This window comes from Bos grunniens, chromosome 7 (assembly GCF_055505025.1).
Source record: "Bos grunniens cultivar Pamir isolate PY7600 chromosome 7, Bosgru_T2T1.0, whole genome shotgun sequence".
NCBI lineage: Eukaryota > Metazoa > Chordata > Mammalia > Artiodactyla > Bovidae > Bos > Bos grunniens.
The window spans coordinates 13,212,170-13,234,370 of record NC_141171.1 but is presented as its reverse complement, the minus strand read 5'-3'; the positions used below and the strand labels follow the sequence as shown (position 1 = coordinate 13,234,370).

Genomic DNA, 22,201 nt, shown 5'->3' with positions numbered 1-22,201 from the left:
GTTGATGTATGGCAGAAACCAGCACAATATTGTAAAGCAATTATCCTCCAATTAAAATTTTAAAAAATAACAAAAGGCCAGAATAGAGAGGGAGAGGCAATGAGGAAGTAAAGCAAAAAGAGCCATCAGTCTCGCAAAACATCTCAGGGAACGGCTAGCCTTTGGAAGCGATGTGTCAATCTCTTCTTCTCACAGGCAACAGAGTCAGATTATCTCCCTGTGATCTGAACAAATGTCCTTTGGCAGGGTCGTCTGAGGCAGGCCATTTAAAGTGAAAGTGTTAGTCACTCAGTGTCTGACTCTTTGGGACCCAATGGACTGCAGCCAACCAGGCTCCTCTGTCCATGGAATTCTCCAGGCAACAATACCCGAGTAGATTGCCATTTCCTTCTCCAGGGGATCCTCCCCACCCAAGGATCGAACCTGGGTCTCTGACATTGCAGGCAGACTCTTCACCAACTGAGCCATCAGGGAAGCTTATGTATCAATTTGAAGAAAGAGCAAGTACAGATAAGAAGATGGCTCAGGCCAGACCTGTCAGGAACAAGGTTTTTGAGTCCTCCAGGGGTCAAGGGCTTGTCATTATATATGACTATAATAACAAAAGCAATGAAAAGCAAGTCAAAGAAACAGTTTTAACATGGAGTCAAAATTGGCTTCTCCTGCAACATTGGCACCAGCAAAGGCTGAGTGATTCAGACCTCCTAACAGAGATCCAAGTGCTCTAGGATTCTTCAACTTAAGTACCTAATGAGTGGAGGTGGTGCAGGGATGGGTAGAAGGCTCAGAGCAGTCAAGGACCAAAGATGAAAATGCACCAGACCCCTTTACTGCAGAGGAGAGTTCACATTTAAGTGTCTGCTTTTCTTAAAAGGAAGCACATTCCATGCCTAGCCACACAACCTTACACCAAGCCTTTGACCCCTGGTGGACTCAAAAACCTTGTTCCTGGCAGGTCTGGCCTGGGCCATCCTCTTATCTGTACTTGCTCCTTCTTCAAACTGAATCAGGAATCCCAGTGCAGGAGGAGCTGCAGAAGACACTAAAAGCAATCTTAGCCAGGAAAAAGTCTTCTATCATGGGGTCGCAAACAGTCGGACACGACTGAGTGACTAAGCACAACAACAATAACAACAACGCAGCAAAAGTGACAGACACGGGGGTCTGGTCTCACCTCACCTCCCGCAAGTTGTCACTTAGGCACAAGGGGCGGGGCTTTGGGATCTGTCCAACCAGGAGGACGCTGAGGCAGATGGGCGGGGCGATGTCCCGCTACGTGGACTTCCTTTCTTTTTCGCATTGCGCAGGTTTCGTGTTCTGTCTGGTTCACTGCCCTGGTCATTTTCCTGCATCTTCTGTCGCTCTGGTGGTTGTCTCTGGGAGGGACTCAGACAGTCCCAGGAGACCTGGAAATGGTGAGTGTGCTGACCAGGGCATCGGACGCCGCGGTAGGACAAGTGGGAAACGGCGGAAACCCGCCATTTTGACCTGGCCCCTCGTGTTCACCCCTGGAGTGTGCAGATACGCGTTGTCTGGGGCTGCGCTCGGATCTCAGTCCCCTCGGGTTCTCAGCGGGGTTGCTGGCCGGCAGCCGGGTCCCCGGGCGTCCAATCTTGTCACTTCCGGAAGAAACTTCCGCCCCGGAGCCTCTGCCCGCTGGCTCTGCGCCTGCAGACCCTCTTCTCCCCTAGATTGTGCGCTGACCGCGTGCACGGTCTTCAGGGGACAATCGGGACATGTCCAGGGTTCTGTCGTGGGATTAGCTGTTGTCTGAGGGGTTCCAGACCATCTTTTCTGCAGGAAGGAGAGGGGGAGCGCCGGCTTTCCTCTGAGTTTTCCGAATATTTGGGAAGTGGACTCTTAAAATTGAACACCTTAGCCCTCTAGAGCAGCTTTGTAGGACTGGCAATGAATCGTTAAATTTCCAGATCGCTCCCTTCATTCTCAAAGTCGATTTCGCCTCTCTGATTCAAATTACTTATCAGCTGTTTGTCTCTGCGTTGCATTTAAACACAAGCAATGTTCTAACTGTTCATCCTGTTTGCGGAGTCGTGGATGGCATGTTTGCAAGGGGCGGGGCGGGGCGGGGGCGGTCTGTAGATATTTTACCTGAGTGACAAGCCGCGAAAATAACCACTGGGAAGTAGGTTGTATGAAATCCTTTCCGTTCCCGATTTTTTTTTTTTTTTTGGATTGAGAACGTATATCCTAGAAGAAGTCCTTTCGTGGAGGATTTTTTTTTTTTTTTTTTAATTCATCTATTCATTTTTGGCTGTGCTGGGCCTCTGCCTCTGCGCGGGCCCTTCTCCAGTAGCGGAAAGCGGGGGCCTTTCTTGGCTGCATTGCTCGAGCTTCTCATTGCAGTGGTCACCCGGGCCGCCTCGGAGCAGGGGTCTCAGGGCAGGTGAGCCCAGTAGTTGGCTCCGGTCTCTAGAGCACTGTCTTAGTAGCTCCTCCGCATGTGGGATCGTCCCAGAATAGGAATGGAACCGATGTCTCCTGTCTACCTCTGAGCCACCGGGGAGCCCACCTAGAGGATTTTTTGAAAACTTTTCTGGATCTACCCTGTCAGTCACTATGTTAACTCCCGTTCAAAAGATTTAGTCCTTAATTTGAGTTTCTTTTTTTTTTTTTTCAATAGTGTAAAATGTATTTAATTAATAGAACCTGGTAAGAACTAAGAGAGGTTAATTTCAGGGGGGAATAAATTCTAGTATTACATTCCATTTGTGAACAGTTTTTGTTTGACTATTTTTTATTCCCTGAATGAGTCTGGTGATTTATTTTGGACTGTACTGTTGGTTGATTTCAAATGGCATTATAGGATTTAGACTTGCAGACTAAAAGTATTCAAGTATAATTAATTATGTAGAAAATAAACTTGCCCTGGAAATATTAATTGATATATATTTTCTGAAAGGAATAGATACTTGGGGTTTTCTGGGTGGAGTAGTAAAAGTGACTTGTAGTTTTCTTCTCTCATTTCTACATAAACATTGGATTTGAGTGATTTTCCTGAATTAGTCAGACAGGGTTTGTATATTTAAAATTTCAGTAGTGGTAGAGAGCCCTTTAAATGGAGAGCAGAGCCTGAGGTCAGTGTTTTCAGGCTAAGGCCCCCTTGGAGCCTTCAAGGGGAAGTACTTGAAGGTACTCATATACTTGGAATCATACCGTTTATAGCTTTGTCAGATTGACTTCTTTCAGTTAGCAATATACTTTTGAGCTTTCCTGGTGTGTTTTCATAGCTTGATTTCTTTCCTGGTGGCTCAGTAGTAAAGAATCCACCTGCCAAAGATTGAAGGCGGGAGGAGAAGGGGATGACTGAGGAGGAGATGGTGAAGGACAGGGAAGCCTGGTGTGCTGCAGTCCATGGGGTCACCAAGAGTCTGACACGACTGAGCAGCTGAACAACAATTTCATCATGTGGATATACTGCTGATTATTTGACTCTTGCAAGATATCTTGCTTACCTTTCAACTCATGACAGTTGTGAATAAAGCTCTACAGGTATTTATGTGCGGGTTCTGTGTGAAAATGAGTCAACCTTATTTGGACAAATAACAGTGTGATTGTGGGCCTTAATTTACATATTGAGTATATTTTGTTTTGAAAGAAAGCTCCTATCTTCCATGGTAAGGGTACCAAATTCCATTCCCCCCATGTTAGGGCATCCCTGGTGGCTCAGTGGTAAAGAACCCACCTGCCAATGCAGGGGACCCAGGTTCAATCCCTGGGTTGGGAGGACCCCTTGGAGTAGGAAATATCAGTACACTCCAGTATTCTTGCCTAGAGAATTCCATGGACAGAGGAGCCTGGTGGGCTACAGTCCATAGGTTCACAAAGGGTCAGACTCACTTGAGTGACTACACTTTGACTTTTATAATTGCTTTGCAATGTTACAATTCTGTACAACAACACGAATCAGCTATATGTACACATATATCACCTCCATAGAAGAGACATTTTTTTATTTTAATGGTGTGAAATTTTACATTTTTTTCTTTTACAGACCTTGTGTTTGTTGTTATATTTGAAAATTCATCACCAAACCTACGGTGACCTAGAGTTCATCCTATGATATGTTCCAGAAGTTTGTTACTTTTGAATCTTAAAAAACATTTTCTCATTTATTTACATATTATTTGGCTGTGCCAGGTCTTAGTTTCGACATGTGGAATCTTGTTCCCTGACCAGGAATTGAATTCGAGCCCCCTGCATTTGGGAACATGAAGTCTTAGCCACTGGACGACCAGGGAAGTCCCACTTATGCATTTTACATTTAGATCTGTGATACGTTTTCAGGGTTTTTTGGTGAGATGTATAAATCCTGTGTCTACATTTGTTTTGTTTGTGTGTGTGTTTTTGTGAATATCCATTATTTCCAGCCATGTTTGTTAAAAAGATTTTGTTTGAATTGCCTTTCCTTCGTTGTCCAAGTTCACTGTGGATCTATAGGAGAACAACTGATTTTCTTTCAGTCTCGGGAACTCCAGTTATCTATTGTTGGAGAAACTTTCAGATGTTTCACAGAGATAAGTGAAGTGTAGAAGTAAGTGTTAGTCACTCGTCCAGCTGTTTGGGACCCCATGGACTGTAGCCTGCCAGGCTCCTTTATCCATGGGATTCCCCAGGCAAGAATATTGGAGTGGGTAGCCATTTCCTTTTTCAGGGGAATCTTCCCAAACCCGGGATTGAACCCACATCTCCTGCATTGGCTGGCTGATTTTTTTACCATGTGAGCCACCTGGGAAGCCTAATTATGCCCTAGAGAATAAATATTTGCTTTTACCTACAGGATTCATGAATATCTTCTTTCACCAGGAATAGATATTCCCTCTGTTACTTATTTGTGGTTATAAGTGGGTGCTGGATTTTACAAAATCCTTTTAAATTTTCATTTCCCTCTCTGTTCCTTTCTGATACTAATAATTTCTATCTACCCTTGTAGTCTACTGACTAGATGTTTATCAGTGTTATTAATCTCATCAAAGATCTGGCTTAAATTTTTTTCTCCTTCAATTATATTAATTTCCTTTCTGATTTTTATAATTTATTCCACTTTCTTTCTGGTTTTATGCTCTTCTCTTTGTTGTTTCCTAAGATAAATGCTTGCATTATTGTTTACAAATCTTTGTTTTTTCTGAGTGTATTTGATGATGGCATAATTTTCTCTGTAGATACAGCTTTTGCATCATCCCACAGTTTGCTGCTACTGCTGCTAAGTCGCTTCAGTCATGTCCGACTCTGTGCGACCCCATAGACGGCAGCCCGCCAGGCTCCCCCGTCCCTGGGATTCTCAAGGCAAGAACGCTGGAGTGGGTTGCCATTTCCTTCTCCAATGCATGAAAGTGAAAAGTGAAAGTGAAGTCAGTCTTGTCCGACTCTTAGCGACCCCATGGACTGCAGCCTACCAGGCTCCTCTGTCCATGGGATTTTCCAGGCAAGAGTACTGGAGCGGGGTGCCATTGCCTTCTCCGATCCCACAGTTTAGCTCTACGTAAATTTTAATTTCTCTTGAGACTTCTTTCATCCCATTTATTGTTTAGAGATATGCTGTGGAACCTCTGTGTGTTAGGGGATTTTCCAACTCTTGCTTGTATTGATTGCTAGAGGAATGCCTTTGAGTTCTAAGAACATAGTTTATATGATTTTTGTTCTTTCAGATTTCTTAAGGTTTTTTTTTTTCTTTAATACTAGTTATTTATTTTTGGCTGTGCTGGGTCTTCCTTGCAGCACAGGCTTTCTCTACTTGTGGTGAGCAGGGGCTACTCTCTAGTTGCGGCGTGCAGGCTTCTCATTGCGGTGTCTTCTCTTGTGGAGCTCAGGCTGTAGGTGTGGGCGAGTTTTAGTAGTTGTGGTGGCGCACAGGCTTAGTTGCCCCGTCATCATGTGGGATCTTCCTGGACCAGGGATCAAACCTGCGTCCTCTCCATTGGCAGGTGGTTTCTCAACTACTAGACCGTCAGGGAAGCCCCTTAAGTTAGTTTTATGTTTCAGAAAGTTTTCTGTCTTGTTGAATGTTCCATGTGTATTTAAAAAGAATGTCAATTTTGCTTTCATTGCGTTGATCATTTCTTAGATTACAATTAAACTGAGTTGTTTCATGGTGCTGTTCAGTTCAATTTTTTTTTTCTTTAGGTTTTTGTTTTGTACTGGGATATAGCCAATTAACAACGTTGTGATAGTTTCAGGTGAACAGGGAAGGGACTGAGTCATATGTATACATGTACCTATTCTCTTCTAAACTCCCCTCCCATCCAGGCTGCTACATAACATTGAGCAAACTTTTATGTGCTATACAGTAGGTCTTTGTTGGTTATCCGTTTTAAATATAACAGTGTGTATATGTCCATCCCTAACTCTGTCTCCTCCCCTCACCCTCAACCATAAACTCATTCTGCGAGTCTGTTTCTGTTCTGTAAGTAAGTTCATTTGTATCATTTCTTTTTAGATTACACATGTAAGGGATATCATAAGATATTTCTCCTCTGTCTGACTTCACTCAGTATGACACTGTCTGCTGCTGCTAAGTCGGTTCAGTCGTGTCCGACTCTGTGCGACCCCATAGACGGCAGCCCACCAGGCTCCCCCGTCCCTGGGATTCTCCAGGCAAGATGACACTCTCTAGATCCATCCATGTTGCTACAGATGGCATTATTCCATTCTTTTTAATGGTGGAGTAATATTCCATTGAATATATGTACCACATCCTCTTTATCTGTTCCTCTGTCGATGAACATTTCGGTTGCTTCCATGTCTTGGCTATTGTTAAACAGTGCTGCAATGAACACTGGGGCACATGTATCTTTTCTAAAAATCATGTTTTTTCTCCAGATAATTGCCCAGGAGTCCTCCTTGCATTTTTCATGTCTTGCCTTATATAGTTTGCGGCTTTGTTGCTATGTATGTACATGTGAAAGACACTTTTTTGGAGAATGGACCTTTTTATCATTTTGTCAGCTTCCTTCTAATCTCTGTGTGTGTGTTGGTCTTTAAATACTTCGGTCCACTTGGTTCTTGCTTGTATTTTTTTGTTTTCCTGAAAAGAACTCCAAGTTGATTCTAGTCTTTGTTTCTCTATATCAAAAGTGTATTTCTACCTTCTGGCAGTATAGTCTCTTTGCCTTTGTTTTTGTTTTTGTTTTTTTTCTCTATTTGATTATAATACACTTTCATCTCCATTTTAGATGTTTTCATTTTTCTTGTTCAACTGAGATTCATTATTAGTATTAGGAAAATCTTACCGGTTGTTACTTATTTTTGTCTCTCTTCTCCTTCAGTTATTTTCATCGTATGTATCTAAGTCTTCTGTTAAAGAAGGTCATGTGAGGGTCATGGATATTGTATTCTATATTTTTTTTTGTCTTCATGCGAGACTGGTGAAACAGAGTTTTTTGGTAACAGGCTCTAAGAACAGAATATTTGGGGCATTTTTAAAAAGTCGTTTCTTTTCTCTTTTCCATTTTCAGGACACCAGTTTGCCCTTTGAATCAGTGCTGTCATGACTCTGGGAGGACTTGTTCATTTCAAGTTTCTTATTCTCCTCTTGTGACATGGCGAATCATGACTTCCAAATTCACAAATCCCAGACTAGATTGTCATCTGGCAGTGGCTGTAGTGGCTGCTTGGGAAACACTTGTTCCTGAAATTGCAGGATGGAGACTTCATGTCCTTTTGAAGGAAGCCAATGATGAAAGTCTTACATCTTTTATAATTATGAGAAAATTCACCATCAGAGTATTATGGACATTGGTGAACTCTGTTGTAAACTGTAGCTCTTAACCTATTACTTAAGGGCAGTAAGGCTCAGGGTGTACTGTTAAGAGTGTGATGAAAAAGAGATTTTCCAGCACATAATTGCCCTATATGTTCTAAAATTTGGCTGGAAGCCGCCCTGAGGCACCTGAGTATAGGAATTTTGTGGTCTAGATTTTTTATTTTTTTAACTTACTGGATTTTCGCTCTGTGCACAGATTTTCTCTATGGCTTCTTGTGGTGGTTAGTTCTCTTGTTGCAGAGAGCACGGGGCTCTAGAATACAGGCTCAGTAGTTGTCGCCCACAGGCTTAGTTGCCCTGGGGCATGTGAGATCTTCTCTGACCAAGGACTGGACTTTTGTCTCCTGCTTTGGGAGCTTCCCTGGTGGCTCAGACACTAAAGAGTCTGCCTGCAGTGCAGGAGATGAGGGTTCGATCCCTGCGTCAGGAAGGACCCCGGAGACAGAAGTGGCAACCCACCCCAGTATTCTTGCCTGGAGAATTCCATGGACACAGGATTGTGGTGGGCTACAGTCCAAGGGATCGCAAAGAGTCAGACACGACTGAGCGAATAGCACTCCTGCATTGGCAGGCAGATTCCTAAATACTGAACCACCAGTATTCATAAACCGTGTACTGGAATATCACTTTTTAAAAAAATATATAATTTAGGAACCAGGAATGTCCCGAATGTATTATTGCTTCTTCCCCATAACTGAGGTCTAAGTTTGAAATCGCTTCCTACCTACATCAAGTTTTTTTTATAGAAAAAAAGGAAAAACAGACTCTGTGATAGTTATTACACAACTTAAAGGCAGTGCTTCTGCAGAAGAGTACTTACATTCAGGCAACTGCATGTGATTTCTTCTAAAAACTTGGAGGACCTTGGGACAGTATGGCCAGCTGGGCTTTGTTAAAAGTTTGAGTTCTGCAGGCCGCCTGGGCACTGATGTTAGGTGATAGAACTAGAAAACACTATCCAGTTTTTCGCTGCATTTTTATTCACTGAAACCTCATGCGGTCTGGATCCTCTGCCCCATGGGGTACTGTAAATTGTAGACCATAAGGAAGAATATGAAAGAATTTTTTCACAAGAACTAAATGATTCCTAAAATGGTATTTATTCCATCTGCGTAGGATTTCTAATGTTTCCCTACATTCTCTGGCTCTGCTATGATCGTGATAGGAGTAACACTATGACCACAGAAATGAAGTGTAAATGGTTTCATTTCTTCATGATCCTGTCAAATTATTGAGGAAATGTGGAGAGTAAGTTTTTCATGATCAAGTCATAGAATAACTCTTTATAAACAATAAAATAGTACATCACCCTCCTGTAAATGGAGTGTGGGTATCTAGTGCTGTCTCATGCATCTTACTGTTACATATTTTGGGTGCTTTAGGACTCATTGGCCTTTGAGGATGTGGCTGTAAACTTCACCCTGGATGAGTGGGTTTTACTGGATTCCTCACAGAGGAAACTCTACAGAGATGTGATGCGGGAAAACTTCAGGAATGTAGTCTCAGTAGGTAAGAATGAAGAATTCCTTCGCTTTGTCAATTAGAGAGCAAGTGTTTCTTATCCGTCTGTACTGTTCAGAGATGTGGAATGTGGAAAGAGAGGACACTGGTAAAGAAAGTAGGGGGGAAAAAAGAATTCCCTGGGAGTGCAGAGGTTAAGTATCAGCACTTTCACTGCCGTGGCCCTGGTTCAATCCCTGGTCAAGAAACTAAGATCCCACAAGATGTACAGGGAGGTGAAAAGAAAAAAAAAGAAACTGGGCGGTGTCAGAGTTCATTATGGACATAACATTCTATAATGTCTAATACTTTGGGATCTTTTTTCTGGGTCTGCATTTCAGAAGCAAAACAGGAAGATCAGGACATTGACGATCAGGACAAAAACCAGGAGAGAAAATTACGGTGAGCCATATGTATAGTACAAAGCATGTCTCATGTGAGAATCTTATGAAAACCTAAAAGGAAGCAAACAAAATAAATAGCTCCATCTTCAAATTTAGTTGTTTTTAGAAAATGTCTGCCTCAAATTTTCTTTAATGTGATATAAATGTTCTGTGTTTGAAATACAGTTTGTGTGCAGTCAGTATTCATAAAGCCTATATTTGAATATCACTTTTTAATAGAAAAGGGAAAGTCCTGTTAACAGCATTCAGTTTATTTGACTTCTACCAAGTCACACAAGATAGAAAACCTCACTATTCCTATAAATCATAATAAAGACAATAAATATAATGTAATTAAGGAAAAAAATCATTAATAGTATTCTCATGATTTACAGAAATCCCAAGGCAGAGAGACACTCCGAAAAGAAAGATATTAATTCCTCTGAAGAAAGCTTCAACCTTATTCCAACTCCCAATGTGAAGAGAACTCGTGATATAAAACCATGGGAATGCAGAGCATGTGGGAAAGTCTTCATGTATCATTCATCCCTTACTAGACACATGAAATGTCACATTGAAAACAGATCAGATCGCCGAAAGTACCGTGAGAAGGTATATAAATGTAAAGAATGTGGAATAGCATTCATTTTTCCTAGTGCTCTGAAAACCCATGAAAGGAGTCACACGGGGGAGAAACCCTATGAATGTAAGGAATGTGGCAAAGCCTTCGCGTGGCACACAACTTTTCGAAAACACATGGGAACACACACTGGAGATTTACCTTACAAGTGTCAGAAATGTGAGAAAGCGTTCATTTATCCCAGTCACCTACGAATGCATGAAAGCACTCATAAAGGACATAAGCCCTATAAATGTACAGAATGTGGAAAAACCTTTGAAAGTCCTGAAACTATTGAAATACATGAAAGGATTCACAGGGGAGAAAAACCTTACGAATGTAAGCAGTGTGGTAAAGCTTTCAAACGTTTGAGGTCCTTCCAGGCACACAAAAGACATCACACAGGAGAGACACCGTTTGTATGTAAAACATGCTCCAAAATATTGAATACTGCCTGGTCGCTTCGAAATCATGAAAGAATCCACACTGGAGAAAAACCATATAAGTGTAAGGAATGTGGCAAAGCCTTCTTATTGAATGTAACCCTTCAGAAACACATGATAACACACACTGGGGATGGACCTTATAAATGTAAAGAATGCAAGAGAGTATTCATTCATCCCAGTTCTTTTAAAGTACATGAAAGGAGTCACACTGGAGAGAAACCATATCAATGTGACCAGTGTGGTAAATGGTACCGGTATCCATCGTTTTTAAAAATACATCGAAGGACCCATAGTTGACAGCGGGGACATTTTGAATGTTTGGGAATGGGAAATAAAAGGGAAACCTTCTGTTCCACTTATGTTGACATGCATGAAAGAATTCACACTGGACAGAAACCTATCAATTTGATGGAAATGTCAGAAATCTTCTATTTGTGTATCAGTCATTCAAAGACCCACAAGACTACACACTGGACGGAAATCATATAAAATGTGAAGAATGTGGAAAAGGCTTTTCCAATCGTAGTTTCTGGATCCATAAAAGGATTTACTAGGTAAAACCTTATTTGTAAACAGCCTCAGAAATCCTTAAATTGGCTGATATCATTATATGGAAAAACTCCCATGGAGAAGATGTGTAAATGTAAATAACATGAGATAAATTGATAAAGTAATCCATGCTTAATGTACCAGAAAACCTTCAGCATGAAAGAGTTGTTTTATTTTTATTTATTAGTATTTTCTTTTGACCTCAACTTGGGACATATAGGATCTTAGTTCCCCAACCAGTGTTGGAAGTCATGCCCCTGCTGTGGAGGCTCGTTGCCTTAACCACTGGACTGCTGGGGAAGTCCCAAAGGAATTGTTTTTAAAATTTATAAATGTGTTGTGTTTACTAAAGATCTTTCTTCAAGTTTAACCTTAAATGGTGGATTTCTACTCATTTCAGAAAGGAATATTAATGTCAGTTATTTCTGTAAGTTATCTTTCAACCACAGTACATAAGGTTTAAAGGTAGTAATTTTTCCTTTACTCAGATAGTGATTTTTTTTTTCCTCTTTGGATGTAATAGGAAAGGATAACTTTGTTTCTTTTCTAGGCAAAGGGGGCCACAGCGGGCTAATGCCCTCAAAACCATGTGTTCCCACTTAGGGAAGAGACTGAGAAAGTTTTATAGTAATTGTTCAAAGAGGTTCACTTCATGGACATTCTTCTGACAGGTGGGTGATGAGGCAAGTTGGAATCAGCATCATCAACCTGAGGTCCAACTGGTCTGGGGTCTACCTGTTTGTGGGCAGCATGCCCTCCTTAATCATTAACTTCTCCCACCTGAGGGAGTTTCAGTTTCTGCAAAATAGCTCAAAGATATTGTTGTGTGTGCTCATTGATGGGGAATCAGGACCTTGCCCCAAGGCTGCTCTTGACTCTTTATCCCTGGTCTTGCACCCCCTCCCTTCCCTGATTAACAGCTGCTTGCCTCAGCCCACTGGAACTCAGGGAAGCTCATGGAAGCTGAGTGAAGGCTGTTTCCTGTAATCAAACAGATGGACACAGAAAGGCGTTGTCCCCAGGAGCCCCACAGGGTCCGGCTCAGTATCAGTGTGGCAGTTCCTAGATACATAATCTATTATATATATTGTACCCTTTTTTATGGGCTTCCCTGGTAGCTCAACTTGTAAAGAATCTGCCTGCAATGCAGGAGACCCCTGTTCAATTCCTGGGTCAGGAAGATCCCCTGGAGAAGGGATAGGCTATCCACTCCAGTATTCTTGGGCTTCCCTGGTGGCTCAGACAGTACAGAATCTGCCTGCAATGCAGGAGACCTGGGTTCGATCCCTGGGTTGGGATGATCCCCTGGAGGAGGGCATGGCAACCCACTCCAGTTGGTGGTGGTGAGTATAGGAGCCTTTTTCCATTTCCATTCTATTAATCACTTGGAATTAATATTATGTATGGCTAGGATGTCAAAGAGTATTGTTGCTAAGTCACTTCACTCATTTCGACTCTGTGTGACCCCGTGGATGGCAGCCCACCAGGCTCCCCTGTCCCTGGGATTCTCCAGGCAAGAACACTGGAGTGGGTTGCCATTTCCTTCTCCAATGCATGAAAGAGAAAAGTGAAACTGAAGTCGCTCAGTCGTATCCAACTCTTAGCAACCCCATGGACTGCAGCCCACCAGGCTCCTCCGTCCATGGGATTTTCCAGGCAAGAGTACTGGAGTGGGGTGCCATTGCCTTCTTCGAATATTAGAACCTAGACTTTCTAAAATCCATCCTCTTTGTGGTTCCTTGTTAGCATTCACCAGTAGCTCACCTGTGTGTGATTTAAAAGCAAATGTAAAAAAGACATTGTTCAGATATTAGAGCCCCCACCCTGGGAGACAGACAGTTACACAGGAGCTTCAAGGACAGCATCTTCCAGCTTATTTTCCAAACTCCATGAACTTTTAGTGAAGAATATCATCAACACCAGCAACCAGTGTTTGATTTCCATTTTTATAGATGTATAGTTTCCCCCAATGTCTTCATAGCTTCCACATCAAAGATCCAGCCGAGTTTGAATTTTTTCTGTTAGGCTTCCTGTGTCCACAAGGAAAGTATTTCAGAGTTTTCTGGTTGGGAATGTCCTCTGATTCCACCCTTCTCTGGACTGTATTTTTGTTTCTCTCCTACATGTCAGTTTGCTTCTTCAGTGCGTTGTGCAGTGCCATTCTTGATCCGTTGTTTCCCTGTGAGAAGAAGCACCTTCCTTCTGTTAGGAAGGCCGTGGGTGTTTCCTCTTACTTGGAGCTGAACATTAACCTTCAATGTGTTTTTTATTGTATTTCCTGTTTGAATTTTTTTGTGAAACAGGTTTTGTCATTTCAAATATTTTACCGATATTCTGAACTGTTCATTAGCCAACAAGTTTGTTTTTCCTGTCCTCAGAGAATAAAGTACCCATTCAGAAAAACCATGCATTATTCCTCATTTAATCATTGATACAGTCTTGTCAGTTTTATCCTGTGAGTGAGTACAAGGTCAGCTGCTTTATCTTTGGGGCGTTTTCTTGCTTTCAGTTACAGTTTTCCTCATGAAACTAATTTCTTACTCTTTTGGGGGCTGTGCTGGGCCTTGATTGTTGCTCCTGGGCCTTCTCTAGTTGCGGCGAGCTGGGGCTACTCTCTAGCTGTGGTGTCGCACATCGCATTGCGGTGGTTTCTCTCGTTGTGGAGCATAGGCTCTAGGGTGCATGGGCTTCAGTATTTGTGACACATGGGCCCAGGTGCCCTGTGGCATGTGGAATCCTACCCGACCAGGGACAGAACCTGTGTCCTGTGCATTGGCAGGCAGATTCCCAACCACTGGACTACCAAGAAAGTCCCTCATTTCTTCTTATCTACAGAAGTTAAAAAGATTGTTTCAGTGCCATCTTGCCAGTGACCTCTAAGATCATAGCTCTAGTCAGATTCTAGGATGAAGTAAATTCTATTAATAATAAATTCTATTAAGAGTAACATGGAAACTTACATTCAGTTCAGTTCAGTCACTCAGTCGCATCTGACTCTTTGCAACCCCATGAATCGCAGCACGCCAGGCCTCCCTGTCCATCACCAGCTCCCGGAGTTCACTCAAACTCATGTCCATTGAGTCGGTGATGCCATCCAGCCATCTCAGCCTCTCATCCCCTTCTCCTCCTGCCCCCAATCCCTCCCAGCATCAGAGTCTTTTCCAGTGAGTCAACTCTTCGCATGAGGTGGCCAAAGTATTGGAGTTTCAGCTTCAGCATCAGTCCTTCCAATGAACACCCAGGACTGATCTCTTTTAGAATGGACTGCTTGGATCTCCTTGCAGTCCAAGGGACTCTCAAGAGTCTTCTCCAACACCACAGTTCAGAAGCATCAATTCTTTGGTGCTCAGCTTTCTTCACAGTCCAACTCTCACATACATACATGACCACTGGAAAAACCATAGCCTTGACTAGATGGACCTTTGTTGGCAAAGTAATGTCTCTGCTTTTTAATATGCTATCTAAGTTGGTCATAACTTTCCTTCCAAGGAGTAAGGGTCTTTTAATTTCATGGCTGCAATCACCATCTGCAGTGATTTTGGAGCCCCCAAAAATAAAGTCAGCCACTGTTTCCACTGTTTCCCCATCTATTTGCCATGAAGTGATGGGACCAGATGCCATGATCTTCATTTTCTGAATGTTGAGCTTTAAGCCAACTTTTTCACTCTCCACTTTCACTTTCATCAAGAGGCTTTTGAGTTCCTCTTCACTTTCTGCCATAAGGGTGGTGTCATCTGCATATCTGAGGTTATTGATATTTCTCCCGGCAATCTTGATTCCAGCTTGTGCTTCTTCCAGCCCAGCATTTCTCATGATGTACTCTGCATATAAGTTAAATAACCAGGGTGACAATATACAGCTTTGACGTACTCCTTTTCCTATTTGGAAGCAGTCTGTTGTTCCATGTCCAGTTCTAGCTGTTGCTTCCTGACCTGCATATAGGTTTCTCAAGAGGCAGATCAGGTGGTCTGGTATTCCCATCTCTTTCAGAATTTTCCACAGTTTATTGTGATCCACACAGTCAAAGGCTTTGGCATAGTCAATAAAGCAGAAATATATGTTTTTTCTGGAACTCTCTTGCTTTTTCGATGATCCAGCGGATGTTGGCAATTTGATCTCTGATTCCTCTGCCTTTTCTAAAACCAGCTTGAATATCTGGAAGTTCACGGTTCACGTATTGCTGAAGCCTGGCTTGGAGAATTTTGAGCATTACTTTACTAGTGTGTGAGTTGAGTGCAGTTGTGCGGTTACCATATGTAAAATAGATAGCCAATAGGAATTGCTGTGTGTCTCAGGAAACTCAGACAGGAGGTCTGTATCAACCTGGAGGGGTGGGATGGGGAGGAAGATGAGAGGGAGGTTCAAGAGGGTAGGGATATATGTATACCTATGGCTGATTCATGTTGAGGTTTGACAGAAAACAACAAAATTCTGTAAAGCAATTATCCTTCAATTAAATGTTTTTAAAAAGTAGAATTATAGGGTTAAAAAAAAAAAAGTGATTACAGGACGTCCCTGGTGGCTCAGTGGTAAAGAAGTCACCTGCCAGTACAGAAGACACGGGTTCAATCCCTGGTCGGGAAAAATCCCACATGCCTTGGAGCAACTGAGCCCATGGGCCACAACTACCAAGCCCGAATACCCTAGAGCCCCTGCTCAGCAATGAGAGAAGCCACCGCAAGGAGAGCCTGCACACCACAACTAGAGAGTTGCCCCTGCTGCCCACAACTAGAAACAAGCCTGTGCAGCAACAAGGACCCAGCACAGCCAGATATGAATAAATAAATTATATTTAAAAAGATAAGTTAGAGGAAATGCATAAATTCCTTAGAAGAAACAAACTCAATTCAGTCGTTCAGTCTTGTCGGATTCTTTGCAACTGCATGGACTGCAGCATGCCAGGCTTCCCTGTCCATCACCAACTCCCAGAGCTTGCTCATCAAACTCATTGTCTGTCGGGTTGGTGATGCCATCCAACCATCTCATCCTCTATTGTCCCCTTCTGCCTTCAATTTTTCCCAGTATCAGGGTCTTTCTAATGAGTCAGTTCTTCGCATCAGGTGGCCAAAGTATTGGAGTTTCAGCTTCAGCATCAGTCCTGCCAATGAATATTCAGGACTGATTTCCTTTAGGATGGACTGGTTGGATCTTGCTGTCCAAGGGACCCTCAAGAGTCTTCTCCAACACCACAATTCAAAAGCATCAGTTATTTGGTGCTCAGCTTTCTTTATAGCCCAACTTTCACATCCATACATGACTACTGGAAAAACCATAACTTTGATTGGAACTTTGTTGGCAAAGTAATGTCTCTGCTTTTTAGTATTCTGTCTAGGTTGGTATAGCTTTTCTTCCAAGGAGCAAGGACGTTTTAATTTTATGGCTGCAGTCACCATCTGCAGTGGTTTTAAGTGCCCCCCAAAAAAAAGTCTGTCACTTTTTCCATTGTTTCCCCATCTATTTGCCATGAAGTGATGGGACTGGATGCCGTTATCTTAGTTTTATGAAGGTTGAGTTTTAAGCCAGCTTTTTCACTCTCCTCTTTCGCTTTCATCAAGAGTCTCTTTAGCTCTTCTTCACTTTCTGCCATAAGGGTGGTGTCATCTACATATCTGAGGTTATTGATATGTCTGCTGGATATCTTGATTCCAGCTCGTGCTTCATCCAGCCTGGTATTTCGCATGATATACTCTGCATATAACTTAAATAAGCAAAACGTGGTCCACTGGAGAAGGGAATGGCAAACCACTTAAGTATTTTTGCCTTGAGAACCCCATGAACAGTATGAAAAGGCAAAAAGATACAACACTGAAAGATGAACTCCCCAGGTTGGTAGGTGCCCAGTATGCTACTGGAGAAAAGTAGAGAAATAACAAGCGAAAACAATGCCCAGTTGTGGATGTGACTGGTGATGGAAGTAAAGTTCAGTGCTGTAAAGAAACAAACTACTGCAGACCTGCAGAGTCGATCTCAGGCCAGGAAACAATTGCAAAAGTGCCAGGAGAAGGCGATGGCACCTCACTCCAGTACTCTTGCCTGGAAAATCCCGTGGGCAGAGGAGCCTGGTAGGCTGCAGTCCATGGGGTCGCTAAGGGTCGGACACGACTGAGCGACTTCACTTTCACTTTTCACTTTCCTGCATTGGAGAAGGAAATGGCAACCCACTCCAGTGTTCTTGCCTGGAGAATCCCAGGGACGGGGGAGCCTGGTGGGCTGCCGTCTACAGCGTCGCAGAGTCGAACACGACTGAAGCGACTTAGCAGCAGCAGAAGCAAAAGTGCCAAGCAGGGACACGACACATCCCACCTACCACAGGTTGTCACTCAGGCGCGAGGGGCGGGGCATTGGAATTTGTCCAACCAGGAGTCCTCTGAGGTAGGTGGGCGGGGCAACACCCCCTGGTTTGGACTTCCTTTTTCCCGACTGAGCAGGTCTAGTGTCTTTCCTGATTCCTTAGCCTGGTTACTCTCACGTTCAGTAGCCCTGTGATCTGCACTGGTCGTTGGAGTTCTTGGGCGGGAACTTGAAATGGTGAATGTGCTGACCCAGGTTACGGACGCCGGAGAGGGACTGATCGGAACTAGCGGAAACCGGCCACTTTTTGATCCAGCACTGCGGTCATCCCCGGAGTCTGGGAAACCCAGGGTCTCCGGCGCTGCTAGGACCTCAGTCCCGGCTAGCTCGCAGCAGGGGCGTTGGCCGGGCAGCCGGGACCCCGGGCGTCCGGTCTGGTCACTTCGCGCAGGAACCTCCGCCCCAGAACCTCTCCCGGCGGCTCTGTGCCCACAGCCCCTCTTCTCCCCGAGACTGTCCCCTGACCACGTTCACACTTTTCGGTAGACAATCGAGACTTGTTCCAGAGGGTCCAGCAGTGAGATTAGGTGTCGGTTGAGGGGTCCCAGGCTGTCTTTTCTATGCCGCGGGCACCTGGTTTCCTCTTTTCCCAAAGATTTGGGGAAGCGGAATCTCAAATCGAAGACCTTAGCCCCCATTAGTAGCTCTTTGTTGTCGTTGTGTTATAGAAACCGTGGCGGCAGGAGACCAGCGGCACTGGAAGATGCAGAACAACAGGGTTTATTCAGCACTGGTGCGGGCTCAGCGGAGTCGCCTCCAGAGGCTGAGCGCCCGGACTTTGTTCTGGGTATCTTTTATACAGCACAGACCTCCGGGTCTTCAGGACTTTCTCTTTCAAGCAACTCAGATACCCCCTCCTCAGGCAACTTAGATTCCCGCCGATGCCATGAGCAAGCAAGAGTACAGAAGTGGAGGTGGTGAGCAAAAGCTGTTTAAGCAAGATAACAGAGGCAGAAGGCAGAAAGTTGTTATTCTAAATGAGGGTTGGTATTCTAGTTGGGGGTTTCCACCCCAGTTATTTCGTCACTCAGTCGTGTCTGAGTCTTTGCGACCCCATGGACAGCCCGCCAGGCACCTCTCTCTGTCCATGGGGTTTCCTAGGCAGGTATACTGGAGTGGGATGCCATTTCCTTCACCAGGGGCAGCGCCTGCATTGCCAAGCGGATTCTTTACCGCTTAGCCACCGAGAAGCCCTTTGTAGGACTGGCCATAAATAATTAAATTTCCAGATCTCTCCCTCATTGCCCTCACTCTCCTCATTTCGCCTCTCTGATTCAAATTATCTGTCAACTGTTCATCTCTGCGATGCTTTTCAAAGAAACTCAATATTTTAATTTTTTATCCTATTTGCACGGAGTCCTGGATGGCATTTTTCCGGGGCGCAGGTTGCGGGGGTGGGGTAGGGGGTGGGGATGGGCAACCGTAGATACCTTACCTGTCCTGAAAGCCGGGAATAACCCCTTGGAAGTACGTTGTATGAAATCGTCTCTCTACTTGATATTTTACTGGGAACAGATATTCCATAGGAAATCTTTTTGTGGAGGTTTTTTTTAAACTTTTCTTGACGATCTACCCTGCCTGTCCCTACGTTAGTCCCCTTCAAAAGATTTACTCACTTATTTAAGTTTATTCAACACTGTAAGATGTATTTAATTACTAGAGCTTGAAACACCGTATACAATATTTGCCAAGAGGTAAGAGAAGTGAGTTTCACAGGAAAAAAAATATGAAGTATTACATTTTTGCGCTGTGAAGAATTTTTGTTTCACCTTTTTCATTCCCCGAGTAAATACGATGAGTTCTTTTGGACACTTGCTTTGGTACTCCAGGATTTAGACTTGCAGACAAGAAGTATTCGAGTATCATTAATTGTGTAGTAATAAACCTGCCTTGGAAATAATGATTGACATTTTTTCAGAAAGGAATAGATATGAGGGGTTTTCTGGGAAAACTAGTAGAAGCGGCTTATAATTTTCTTCTTTCATTTCCACAGAAGCACTGGATTGGAGTGATTTTCCTGAATTGGTCAGACAGGGTTTGTGTGTTTAAAATTTCAGTGATGGCTGAGAGCACCTTCAGTGTCTTCAGGCTAAGGCTGCCTTGGAGCTTAGGGGAAGGGAGGAGAAGTACTTGAAGGCCCTCATGTACTTGAAATCATATGGTTTATAGCTTTGTCAGATTGGTTTCTTTCAGGTAGCAGTACACTTTTATGCTTTCAGTCGTGTGTTTTCATAGCTTGATACTTAATTTCTTTTTACTGTGAACTGTATTTGATCTTATGGATGGACTTAACACTGATTGTTTGAGTCATGATTGTTGCTTACCTGTTAACTTATGCTAGTTGTGAATTAAATCCATACAAGTATGTGTATGAGTTTTTGCGTGACTACAAGAGTTGCCCTCATTTGGACAAATAACACAGAGTGGTATTGCTGGGTCTTAATACACATTTGTTGTTGTTATTCAGTCGCTAAGTCGTGTTCAACTCTTTGTGACCCCTTGGATTGCAGCTTGCCAGACTTCCCTGTCCTTTACTATTTCCCAGAGTAGTCTCAAACTCATATCTGTTGAGTCGGTGATGCCATCCAACCATCTCATCCTCTCTTGCCCCCATTTCCGCCTGCCCTCAATGTTTTGCAACATCAGGGTCTTTTCCAGTGAGTCTGATCTTCCCATCAGGTAGCCAGAGTACTGGAGCTTCAGCTTTAGCATCAATCCATCCAATGATTATTCAGGGTTGATTTCCTTTAGGATTGACTGGTTTGGTTTTCTTGCTATCCAAGGGACTCTCAAGAGTTTCTCCAGCAGAATTCGAAAGCATCAGTTCTTTGGTGCTCAGCTTTCTTTATGTCCAGCTCTCACATCCGAACATGACTACTGGAAAAACCACAGCTTTGACTTTATGGACCTTTGTCAGCAAAGTAATGTCTCTTCTTTTTAGTATACTGTCTAGGTTTGTCATAACTTTCCTTCCAAGGAGCAAGCATCTTTTAATTTCATGACTGCAGTCACCATCTGCAGTGATTTTGGAGCCCAAGAAAATAAAGTCTGTTACTGCTTCCACTTTTTCCCCTTATATTTGCCATGAAGGGATGGGACCAGACGCCATGATCTTATTTTTTTGAATGTTGAGTTTTAATCCAGCTTTTTCACCCTCCTCTTTCAGCCTCATCAAGAAGCTCTTTAGTTCCTCTTCACTTTCTGCCATTAGTGTGGTATCATCTGCATATCTGAGGTTGTTGATATAATATTTCTCCCAGCAATCTTGATTCCAGTTTATAATTCATCCAGTCCAACATTTTGCATGATCTGCATATGATTTAAATGAGCAGGTGACAATATACAGCCTTGATGTACTCCTTTCCTAATTTCAAACCAGTCCTTGTTCCAATCCAGTTCTAACTGTTGCTTTTTGAACTGCATACAGGTTTCTCAGGAGATTGGTAGGTGCTCTGGTATTCCCATCTCTTGAAGAATTTTCCACATTTTGTTGTGATCCACACAGTCAAAGGTTCTAGCATAGTCAATGAAGCAGAAGTAGATGTTTTTCTAGAATTGCCTTGCTTTTTCTATGATCCAACAGATGTTGGCAGTTTGATCTTTGGTTACTCTGCTTTTTCTAAATCCAGCTTGAACATCTGAAAGTTCTTGGTTCACCTACTGCTGAAGCCTAGCTTGAAGGATTTTGAACATAAACTTGCTAGCACATGAAATGAGGGCAATCGTATGGTAGTTTCAACATCCTTTGGCATTGCCTTTCTTTCGGATTGGAATGAAAACTAACCCTTTTCCAGTTCTGTGGTCCCTGCTGAGTTTTCCAAATTTGCTGACCTTTTGATTGCAGCACTTTAACAGCATCATCTTTTAGGATTTGAAATAACTCAACTGGAATTCCATCACCTCCACTAGCTTTGTTCGTAGTGATGCTTCCTAAGGTCCATTTGACTTTAAACTCCAGTGTGTCTGGCTCTAAGTGAGTGACCACACCATTGTGGTTATTCCAGTCATTAAGACCTTTTCTGTATAGTTCTGTGTATTATTGCTACCTGTTCTTAATATCTTCAGCTTCTATTAGGTCCATGCCATTTCTGTCCTTTATTGTGCCCATCTTTGCATAAAATGTTTCTTTGGTATCTCCAATATCATTGAAGAAACCTCTAGTCTTTCCTATTCTATTGTTTTCCTCTATTTCTTTGCATTGTTCACTTAAGAAGGCTTTCTTATCTCTCCTTGCTATTCTCTGAAACTCTGCATTCAGTTGGGTACATCTTTCCTTTTCTCCTTTGCCTTTCACTTTTCTTAGCTATTTGTAAGGCCTCCTCAGATGACCATTTTGCCTTCTTGCATTTCTCTTTACTGGGGTTACTTTTGGTCACCACCTCCTGTACAGTGTTACGAACCTCTGTCCATAGTTCTTCAGACACTCTGTCTACCATATCTAATCTCTTGAATCTGTTGGTCACCTCCACTAGATGGTGGAATAAACTCTAGGGGTTTTCTCTACTTTCTTGAATTTAAGCCTGAATTTGGCAATGAGGAGTTCATGATCTGAGCCACAGTAAGCTCCAGGTCT

The 22,201-nt window shown here is 43.1% G+C and overlaps 2 protein-coding genes across 2 annotated transcripts in view; both read left to right on the top strand.

Annotated features, from left to right (window-relative positions):
• The first annotated feature begins 1,278 nt into the window (after positions 1–1,278).
• On the top strand, positions 1,279–13,680 carry LOC147368476 (zinc finger protein 564-like). The gene is made up of 5 exons (XM_086409192.1): positions 1,279–1,415; positions 9,163–9,289; positions 9,622–9,682; positions 10,059–10,275; positions 11,828–13,680. Exons 1-5 carry the CDS (start codon positions 1,413–1,415, stop codon positions 11,849–11,851), a joined length of 432 nt encoding a protein of 143 aa, XP_086265318.1. The 5' UTR covers positions 1,279–1,412; the 3' UTR covers positions 11,852–13,680.
• The window catches only part of LOC147368474 (zinc finger protein 101-like), a 55,262-nt gene continuing 44,924 nt past the window's right edge, over positions 11,864–22,201 (top strand). Inside the window, exon 1 of the mRNA XM_086409095.1 lies at positions 11,864–11,948. The gene's annotated coding sequence lies outside the window, so the exon portion shown is untranslated. The remainder of the gene's footprint in view (positions 11,949–22,201) is intronic.